The sequence below is a fragment of the Grampus griseus genome (assembly GCF_964374135.1).
Source record: "Grampus griseus genome assembly, chromosome: 7".
In the NCBI taxonomy this organism is placed as follows: Eukaryota; Metazoa; Chordata; class Mammalia; order Artiodactyla; family Delphinidae; genus Grampus; species Grampus griseus.
The window spans coordinates 26,152,560-26,164,250 of NC_139001.1; the positions used below are offsets into that span (position 1 = coordinate 26,152,560).

The 11,691-nt window shown below is 39.7% G+C and overlaps 1 protein-coding gene across 1 annotated transcript in view; it reads right to left on the reverse strand.

Annotated features, from left to right (window-relative positions):
- CPS1 (carbamoyl-phosphate synthase 1) overlaps nt 1–11,691 on the reverse strand; it is a 142,436-nt gene that overhangs the window by 73,166 nt on the left and 57,579 nt on the right. Inside the window, exons 17-18 of the mRNA XM_082658719.1 lie at nt 3,257–3,401; nt 1,341–1,551 (exon numbers count right to left, since the gene is read on the reverse strand). Of these exons, the coding sequence (XP_082514845.1) occupies nt 1,341–1,551; nt 3,257–3,401 (356 nt within the window). The remainder of the gene's footprint in view (nt 1–1,340; nt 1,552–3,256; nt 3,402–11,691) is intronic.

The window sequence follows — 11,691 nt, forward strand, 5'->3', positions numbered from 1 at the left end:
TCAGCAATAAGTATTAAAAACAGCTCAAAATATAAATTGGTTTTTCTTAGAAATTCTGGTATTATTTCACATCAAGGTATAAAACACACCTGATTCTCAGTTCTGTATGAAAATCTAATAGCTCCTTATAAAATAAAGTGAGTCATGATAAAGTACAGAAGCACAGATCACAAAAGAGTTCACTGTCTATGCCTGACATGCAGTGCTACAACTCCCAACCTTCACCTCTTCAAGCCAAAATCAATAGCTTCCTTGAGAAATAAAGTACTCACTTGTGTATAATTTCCACTAAGATAAGAATCTGCAAAATATTCTTTTATAAAAATATATACATGTCTGCACCTAGGAAGACGGTGGAGTTAGCTGGTACTATGGGGTATGTAAAGGTCATAAAATGCAGTCCTTGAAAGTTTGGGTCCTTGCTCTGTTTCCAAATTATCTTTGAACTTTGGGCTCCTTACACAACTAACACTCTGGAAACTTGACCATACTCTTCTGGAATGTCAGTTTGGGTAATTGTATTTGAAAAATTAATTCACAGAACTATAGAATTACATATGAGTCCTTTAGTACAACTTGCCCACCTAAGAGGTGAAGAAACTAACAGAGACAGTAGTGATTTATCCAAAGTCCCACAATTAGTAGAAGGACCAGAAGGAGAACTCAGGTCTCTTGACTCTTGTTTAGCTCATCACTCCTTCCACACTCCATGTAGCACTGTCTAGCTACATAAAAATAGCTTGAGAGGTAAATATTTTTTAAATATCATGTAATTTAAATACCAGATGTTAAAGATATTAATAGAAACAAAAGATATTAATTAGTGTTCCTTCCAGTCATGCTTGCTAGCAATTGTTAAGTAGATACAAATTTATTTATTTAGTTGCAAGATTTACCTATAGAAAAAAACCTACTGTTGTTTGCTCTTGTGAAGTTTTGCTAAAATAAAATAATGTGATTGCATGCTTGAGTCAAGTGAACTCTATTATTTGTCCAAAATTTGTTATATACCTAAAAAAGTCAGTGAAGGACTAAAATTAAGGATTAATTTGTACTTTTTAACAACATCTGCAAAGTGCAATTAAGAAGCAGATTTTTCACAGCCTGCTTTGACCACCCAGATCTTGATTAGTTTATGATTAGCCAGCAAACAAAGCCAGCTAGCAATACCATTTGCCTCAATCTGGCGGCAAGCTCATTAATAACCATGTCCATAGGACATGACTGGGAGTCAGCATACAGAAATGGGGACTATAGTTTGCAAATGCAGCACATTCTTCCACTAGCTTTCAATTTTCCAGTTCAATCTGCAAACCCATGGTCAATCGTTCTGGCCTTACCCAGTAGCTTTTGAGGCCAGAGCAGAGCTTCGGGACAGTCTGGCATTCACTTCAATGATGCAGTATTCCATTGAGGTAGGATGAAGGGCAAACTGAATGTTGCATTCACCCACAATGCCCAAGTGGCGAACGACATTGATTGAAACACGTCTCAACAACTGAAACTCCGCATTGGAGAGCGTCTGGGCAGGGGCCACAACAACTGAATCACCTGTACATCCAAGCAACACTTGTTATTTGGTAGCATATCTAAATAACCAACTTTAGTAACTTAACAATCTATTTGCATGACACAAGAAACAGAACAGGCTGAGGGTTTGCCGGGAAAAGAACTATCTTAGGGAAACACATACAAGGCACGTTCCCTCTGATTGTTTTACCTGTATTACTCTGACATATTTACAGAAATCACTCTAAGCTTTCCCAAGATCATGAAGCTATCAAGGCTTAGTCATCTACTTACTGGATTGACATTAACTTCTTCAATTTCCCTTCTATGTCTCATGAATTAGCTTTCAAGTTCTTCCTTCCATAAAATATCAGCTCGTCTTCACCCACCAATTTTCTAAATCTCATCCCTTCCCATTTTCTCACTTCTCTCCAATTATAGCCCCCTGTATCTTCAATCTCTTAGTCCTTAGTCACCATCCCTTCTGCCTACAAACAAGCTCAGATCACTACAGGCTCAAGGAGCCCCTCTCTGAACTGCCAGATGGTTATAAGAACCATCTCTCTCATTCCTTACATGACTAAACCTTTTGAAAATTTACCAGTTCTTTTTTTTGTTTGTTTGTTTTTGCGGTACGTGGGCCTCTCACCGCTGTGGCCTCTCCCGCTGCGGAGCACAGGCTCCGGACGCGCAGGCTCAGCGGCCATGGCTCACGGGTCCAGCCGCTCTGCGGCATGTGAGATCCTCCCGGACCGGGTCGCAAACCCGCGTCCCCTGCATCGGCAGGCGGACTCTCAACCACTGCGCCACCAGGGAAGCCCTACCAGGTCTTCTTATCACTCATAGTCATATAATTCCTTTCCATACGGCTCACATAACCAACTTTGCATTGAAACTGTCCTCTTGAACATCCAAAAGCAACATTAAATCTTCATTCTTGACCTTTCGTAGTATTTGCTACAGTCAAAACCAAAGCTCTTTTATAAAATATTTTTGTGCATTGGCTTATAAGGTAACTATCATTCCCTTCTTTTTCTTCAACACCAATCTGTCCTTTTTCTTCTGCCCTATAAATCTGAATGTTTCCCAGGGTATGGTCCTTGACCCTATTCTCTTTCCTTCTACACCTATGCGCTTGAATACTCAGTCTATGCTTCCAGCTTCCGCTATTTTCTTTATTCAAAGACTTCCAATGACCTTGCATCAACTTCTTTATTTCTATCCTCTTTACTGAGTTCCAGCTCTACATTCTCCTCTTCTTGAGATTTCCGCCCACTTTTAAACTTTAGCATTTCTAAATCCTAAGTCATCAGCTTTGCCCTCTAGTCTAACCAGTTTCCCTTCCTGAGAAACCTATTTATTTTACCTATTTCTATTTACTGTGGCTATTTTCTCATTCACTTGGTGACTAACACCCAGTCTGCTTCAAGCCTTCTTAACCTCATGCCTTACTTCTCAACACCAAGTCTTACAGATTTTACCTTCACAGCATTGCTTATATTCTACTCCTTCTTCAAATGAAATCAGGATAATAATATCTGCCCTACTTCAGAGGGTTTTTGTGAAGATCAAATTAAATATGAGAGTATTTTCAATGCTGTAAAACACTATATATGTGTACAATTTTATCACTAATGTGTATGCTAAGAATAGTAATTTAAAGAAAGGGACTTAATAAAGACTGCTATGAGCCACCAGAGATATGAGCTGAAGCCATTACCATAATGCTTGAAGATTTCTTGCCTACCTGTATGAACGCCCATGGCATCAACATTTTCCATGCTACAGACAGTGACACAGTTGTCATCAGCATCTCGGACCACTTCAAATTCTATTTCTTTCCAACCTGTCACTGACCTCTCCACCAGAATCTGGTTGGTCATAGCAAAGGCCTGGAAATTGGTGACAAAAGACATCGAAGAGTAAGGAAAGGCACTAGCATTAACGTGGCTATTTGGCAAAGCGCCCTGGCCTAAATCCTGGCCTGCACTGCCTAGTCTCCATCCTCCTCTATGCTGCAGAAGGCACAATGTGTCGGAAAATCAGCGAGGTACTAGGAATAGCATTCTGCAGTGAATATGCTTGATTTACATTATTGAGTCTTGCCATTCAAAGTGCTGATATGACATTAAATCAAACTAATTTAGGAAAAAGAGAAAATAATTGAGCAATCAGGCAAAGGGAAATGAAATTATTTTTGCAGCTAGGCTTCTGTGAAAGCAGAGATGTGATAAGTGCAAATAAATATGGAAAAATAAGTCTAAAGATTCTGTCTTTCTCTAAAATAGCTGAGGGTGCTTTGTAAAGAACACACACAATAAAAGTCAGTTGATGTTGATGAGGAGAAGAAAGGAGATGATGATGGTTGTAAACAGTTAGCCAAGATGGCATGTGAAACTTGGGAATTAAAAGAACCATACACGACTATTATTATGGGTAATCACTGCCTAAGTGCTTAAATACTGAATCGTATATCATGCCTGCCTGATTAAACAGATATGAATTAGTATAATTATCATTCCTTATTTACTCTGTACCCCCTGGTGGGTAGAATGCTAAACCCAAAATCTGTAAAAGATGGTCTCCGACCTTAGGACATTTAGTGGCTGAAAATCCAAGACAGAAATGTCCCTTTGTCTCATAATAAATTTGATTTTTTATGGCAATGAAAGTAAGAGAAAGCAACTGGCGAAAGTAATTTGAATTTTTTCAAATTATTAGCAGGTAGCATAATGAAATAATAACTCAATGTAAGTTATTCCGTGATGGGTCTCAACACTGTTTTTTTAACCTCAGCAAACACTACAGGCTCCAGCATGTGCACTTCAAAATGTAACACATTTGTCCCCACAGCTACCCATGGTGAGGTTTTCAAAGTGGTTAGGAAACTCTGTAGCCAGTGTGAACAATTTAATAATGATTTATTTGTCATTAGGATAGCCTGCTAATAGAAAAAAAAAATCTGGGAAACAAAGGAGATGAAGCTGAGGAAGGCTTTTGCATTCTAATGGAGTAGACTGGACACAGGGACTATTGAGACCATCTTCACCTGTTGCCTCAGCTTCTTCTTTCTCTTTCAAGTCTCAGATTTTATACAAAGATTAATTTAGGGACCTAGACCAGGTTAATGCAGTTTCTAATAATGCTAAATATAATCCCAAGAGAGTAAGCGGTAGCTTGGGATAGAACAATACAAGTCATTATTCTCAAATGAAAAGCTAGGGTTTCAACAAAGAAAACCATTCAATGGCTTACTAACTATTTTAGAGGAATATAAATAATTTAAAAATATCCCATTCCAAAGTTGTCTTCATTGTAAATATTTTTATACGACTGAGTGTTTAGAATGCTTTTTATACTGTAAAAAAATACATTTTATGTTGAGAATAAGTATACATTGGTCACGACTGACAGTAATAATGAGGTTGTTAATATTAAAAACATTGTTGGGGGGAGACATACAAGATGGCGTAAGAGTAAGACGTGGAGATCACCTTCCTCCCTACAAATACATCAGAAATACATATACATGTGGAACAGCTCCTACAGAACACCTACTGAATTATGGCAGAAGACCTCAGACCTCCCAAAAGGCAAGAAACTCCCCAAGTATCTGGGTAGGGCAAAAGAAAAAACAGAGACAAAAGAATAGGGACAGGACCTGCACCAGTGGGAGGAAGCTGTGAAGGAGGCAAGGTTTCCACACACTAGGAAACCCCTTCACTGGAAGAGACAGGGGCTGGCGAGGGGGAAGCTTGGGAGCGACGCAGGAGAACGCAGCAACAGGGGTGCAGAGGGCAAAGCGGAGAGATTCCCGCACAGAGGATCGGTGCTGACCAGCACTCACCAGCCCGAGAGGCTTGTCTGCTCACCCGCTGGGGCGGGCAGGGCTGGGAGCTGAGGCTGGAGCTTCGGAGGTCAGACCCCAGGGAGAGGGCTGTGTTCACGCAGCCTGAAGGGGGCTAGTGCGCCACAGCTAGCCGGGAGGCAGTCCGGGAAAAAGTCTGGACCTGCCTAAGAGGCAAGAGACCATTGTTTTGGGGTGCGTGAGGAGAGGGGATTCAGAGCACCACCTAAACGAGCTCCAGAGACGAGCGCAAGCCGCGGCTATCAGCACAGACACCAGAGACGGGCATGAGACACTAAGGCTGCTTCTGCAGCCACCAAGAAGCCTGTGTGGCACAGGTCACTCTCCACACCTCCCCGCCCGGGAGCCTGTGCAGCCCGCCACTGCCAGGGTCCTGGGATCCAGGGACAACTTCCCCGGGAGAACACACGGCGTGCCTCAGGCTGATCAACTTCACACCAGCCTCTGCCTGCACAGGCTCACCCTGCATTCTGTATCCCTCCCTCCCCCCAGCCTGAGTGAGCCAGAGCCCCCGAATCAGCTGCTCCTTTAACCCTGTACTGTCTGAGCGAAGTACAGACGCCCTCTGGAGACCTACATGCAGAGGCGGGGCCAAATCCAAAGCTGAGACCCTGGAGCTGTGGGAACAAAGAGGAAGAGAAATCTCTCCCAGCAGCCTCAAAAGCAGCGGATTAAATATCCACAATCAACTTGATGTACCCTGAATCTGTGGAATACATGCATAGACAACAAATCATCATGAAACTGAGGCAGTGGACTCCGGGAGCAACGATATATTTTTTTTTTCCTTTGTCTCTTTTTGTGAGTGTGTATGTGTATGCTTCTTTGTGTGATTTTCTTCCTATAGCTTTGCTTTTACCATTTGCCCTAGGGTTCTGTCTGTCTGCTTTTGTTTTCTTTAGTATAAATTTAGTACTTGTTATTTTTGGTGGATTTGGTTTTGGTTTGGTTGCTCTCCTCTTTCTTTCTTTTTTTTCTTTTTTATTACTTTTAAATATTATTATTTTAAAAAATTATTTTTTATTTTAATAACTTTATTTTGTTGGTTTTTTTCTTTCTTTCTTTCACTTTCTCTCCCTTTTCTTCTGAGCTGTGTGGAGGACTGGGTCTTGGTGCTCCAGCTGGGTGTCAGGACTGTGCTCTGAGGTGGGAGAGCCGAGTTCAGGACATTGGTCCACAAGAGATGTCCCAGCTCCACATAATATCAAACAGTGGCAGTTCGCCAAAATATCTCCAACTCAACGCTCAGAACCAGCTCCACTCAACGACCAGCAAGCTACAGTGCTGCACACCCTATGCCAAACAACTAGCAAGACAGGAACGCAACCTAACCCATTAAAGAGAGGCTGCCTAAAATCATAATAAGGTCAAAGACACCACAAAACACACGAAAGGACGCAGACCTGCCCACGAGAAACCAAGATCCCACCTTATTCACCAGATCACAGGCACTAGTCCCATACACCAGGAAGCCTACACAACCCACTGAACCAACCTTAGCATCTGGGGGCAAGCACCAAAAACAACAGGAACTATGAACCGGCAGCCTGCGAAAAGGAGACCCCCAAAACAGTAAGGTATAAAAAATGAGAAGACAGAGAAACACACAGCAGATGAAGGAGCAAGATAAAAACCCACCAGACCTAACAAATGAAGAGGAAAGAGGCAGTCTACCTGAAAAAGAATTCGGAGTAATGATAGTAAAGATGATCCAAAATCTTGGAAATAGAATGGAGAAAATGTAAGAAACGTTTAACAAGGACCTAGAAGAACTAAAGAGCAAACAAACAATGATGAACAACACAATAAATGAAATTAAAAATTCTCCAGAAGGAACCAATAGCAGAATAACTGAGGCAGAAGAACGGATAAGTGACCTGGAAGATAAAATAGTGGAAATAACTACTGCAGAGCAGAATAAAGAAAAAAGAATGAAAAGAATTGAGGACAGTCTCAGAGACCACTGGGACAACATTAAATGCACAAACATTCGAATTATAGGGGTCCCAGAAGAAGAATAGAAAAAGGAACGGACTGAGAAAATATTTGAAGAGATCATAGCTAAAAACTTCCCTAATATGGAAGAGGAAATAGTTAATCAAGTCCAGGAACTGCAGAGAGTCCCATACAGGAAAAATCCAAGGAGAAACACACCAAGACATATATTAATCAAACTATCAAAAATTAAATACAAAGAAAAAATATTAAAAACAGCAGGAAAAAGCAACGAATAACATACAAGGGAATCCCCATAAGGTTAACAGCTGATCTTTCAGCAGAAACTCTGCAAGACAGAAATGAGTGGCAGGACATATTTAAAGTGATGAAAGGGAAAAACCAACAACCAAGATTACTCTACCTAGCAAGGAACTCATTGAGATTCGACGGAGAAATAAAAACCTATACAGACAAGCAAAAGCTAAGTGAATTCAGCACCAGCAAACCAGCTTTACAACAAATGCTAAAGGAACTTCTCTAGGCAGGAAACACAAGAGAAGAAAAAGACCTACAATAACGAACCCCAAAAAATTAAGAAAATGGTAATAGGAACATACATATCGATAACTACCTTAAAAGTAAATGGATTAAATGCTCCAATCAAAAGACATAGCCTGGCTGAATGGATGCAAAAACAAGATCCGTATATATGCTGTCTACAAGAGGCCTACTTCAGACCTAGGGACACAAAGAGACTGAAAGTGAGGGGATGGAAGAAGATACTCCAAGCAAGTGGCAATCAAAAGAAAGCTGGGGTAGCAATTTTCATATCAGGCAAAATAGACATTAAAATAAAGACTATTACAAGAGACAACGAGGACACTACATAATGCTCAAGGGATCAATCCAAGAAGATATAATTATTTTAAATATTTATGCACCAAATGGAGGAGCACCTCAATACATAAGGAAAATGCTAACAGCCAAAAAAGGGGAAATTGACAGTAACACAATCATAGTAGGGGACTTTAACACCCCACTTTCACCAATGGACAGGTCATCCAAAATTAAAATAAATAAGGCAACACAAGCTTTAAATGATACATTAAACAAGAAAGACTTAATTGATATTTATAGGACATTCCATCCAAAAATAACAGAATACACTTTCTTCTCAAGTGCTCATGGAACATTCTCCAGGATAGATCATATCTTGGGTCACAAATCAAGCATTGGTAAATTTACGAAACTGAAATTGTATCAAGTATCTTTTCCGACCACAATGCTATGAGACTACATATCAATTATAGGAAAAAATCTGTAAAAAATAGAAATACATGGTGGCTAAAAAGTGCACTACTTAGTAACCAAGAGATCACTGAAGAAATCAAAGAGAAAATCAAAAAATACCTAGGGCTTCCCTGGTGGCGCAGTGGTTGAGAGTCCACCTGCCGAAGCAGGGGACACAGGTGCGTGCCCCGGTCCAGGAAGATCCCACATGACGCGGAGCGGCTGGGCCCGTGAGCCATGGCTGTTGAGCCTGCGTGTCTGGAGCCTGTGCTCCGGAACGGGAGAGGCCACAACAGTGAGAGGCCCACATACCGCAAAATAAAAAAAAACCAACCTAGAAACAAATGACAATAAAAACACAATGACCCAAAACCTATGGGATGCAGCAAAAGCACTTCTAAGAGGGAAGTATATAGCAATACAATCTTACCTCAAGAAACAAGAAACACCTCAAATAAACAAACTAACCTTACACCTAAAGCGATTAGAGAAAGAAGAACAACAAAACCCCAAAGTTAGCAGAACGAAAGAAATCATAAAGATCAGATCAGAAATAAATGAAAAATAAATGAAGCAAACAACAGCAAAGATCAATAAAACTAACAGCTGGATCTTTGAGAAGATAAACAAAATTGATAAACCATTAGCCAGACTCATCAAGAAAAAAAGGGAGACGACTCAAATCAATAGAATTAGAAATGAAAAAGGAGAAGTAACAACTGACACTGCAGAAATACAAAGGATCATGAGAGATTACTACAAGCAACTATATGCCAATAAAATGGACAACCTGGAAGAAATGGACAAATTCTTAGAACTTCACAACTTTCTGAGACTGAACCAGGAAGAAATAGAAAATATAAACAGACCAATCACAAGCACTGAAATTGAGACTGTGATTAAAAATCTTCCAAGAAACAAAAGCTCAGGACCAGATGGCTTCACAGGCAAATTCTATCAAATATTTAGAGAAGAGCAACAACTATCCTTGCCAAACTCTTCCATAATATAGCAGAGGGAGGAACTCTCCCCAAATCATTCCATGAGGCCACCATCACCCTGATACCAAAACCAGACAAGGATGTCTCAAAGAAAGAAAACTACAGGCCAACATCACTGATGAACATAGATGCAAAAATCCTAAACAAAATACTAGCAAACAGAATCCAACAACACATTAAAAGGATCATACACCATGATCAAATTGGGTTTATCCAGGAATGCAAGGATTCTTCAATATATGCAAATCAATCAATGTGATACATTGTATTAAGAAACTGAAGTATAAAAACCATACGATCATCTCAATAGATGCAGAAAAAGCTTTCGACAAAATTCAAGATCCATATGATAAAAACACTCCAGAAAGCAGGCATAGAGGGAATTTATCTCAACATAATAAAGGCCATATATGACAAACCCAGAGCCAACATCGTTCTCAATGCTGAAAAACTGAAACCATTTCCACTACGGTCAGGAACAAGACAAGGTTGCCCACACTCACCACTATTATTCAACATAGTTTTGGAAGTTTTAGCCACAGCAATCAGAGAAGAAAAAGAAATGAAAGGAATCCAAATCGGAAAAGAACAAGTAAAGCTGTCACTGTTTGCAGATGACATGACACTATACATAGGGAATCCTAAAGACTCTACCAGAAAACTACTAGAGCTAATCAATGAATTTGGTAAAGTAGAAGGAGACAAAATTAATGCACAGAAACCTCTTGCATTCCTATACACTAATGATGAATAATCTGAAAGAGAAATTAAGGAAACACTCCCATTTACCATTGCAACAAGAAGAATAAAATACCTAGGAATAAATCTACCTAAGGAGACAAAAGACCTGTATGCAGAAAACTATAAGACACTGATGAAAGAAATTAAAGATGATACAAACAGATGGAGAGACATACCCTGTTCTTGGATTGGAAGAATCAACATTGTGAAAATGACTCTACTACACAAAGCAATCTACAGATTCAATGCAATTCCTATCAAATTATCAATGGCATTTTTCACAGAATTAGAACAAAAAATTTCACAATTTGTATTGAAACACAAAAGACCTTGAATAGCCAAAGCAATTTTGAGAAAGAAAAACGGACCTGGAGGAATCAGGCTGCCTGACTTCACACTACACTACAAAGCTACAGTAATTAAGACAGTATGGTACTGGCACAAAAACAGAAAGAGATGAATGGAACAGGATAGAAAGCCCAGATATAAACCCATGCACATATGGTCCCCTTATTTTTGATAAAGGAGGCAAGAATATAGAATGGAGAAAAGACAGCCTTTTCAATAAGTGGTGCTGGGAAAACTGGACAGCTACATGTAAAAGAATGAAATTAGAACACTCCCTAACACCATACACAAAAATAAACTCAAAATGGATTAAAGACCTAAATGTAAAGCCAGATACTATAAACTCTTAGAGGAAAACATAGGCAGAACACTCTATGACATAACTCACAGCAAGATCCTTTTTGACCCACCTCCTACAGAAATGGAAATAAAAACAAAAATGGGACCTAATGAAACTTAAAAGCTTTTGCACAGCAATGGAAACCATAAACAAGACAAAAAGACAACCCTCAGAATGGGAGAAAATATTTGCAAATGAAGCAACTGACAAAGGATTAATCTCCAAAATTTACAAGCAGCTCATGCAGCTCAATAACAAAAAAAAAAAACAACCCAATCCGAAAATGGGCAGAAGACCTAAATAGACATTTCTCCAAAGAATATATACAGATTGCCAACAAACACATGAAAGAATGCTCAACATCATTAATCATTAGAGAAATGCAAATCAAAACTACAATGAGATATCATCTCACACCATAAGAATGGCCATCATCAAAAAGTCTAGAAAGAATAAATGCTGGAGAGGGTGTGGAGAAAAGGGAACACTCTTGCACTGCTGATGGGGATGTGAATTGGTACAGCCACTATGGAGAACAGTATGGAGGTTCCTTAAAAAACTACAAATAGAACTACCATATGACCCAGCAATCCCACTACTGGGCATATACCCTGAGAAAACCATAATTCAAAAAGAGTCACGTACCAAAATGTTCA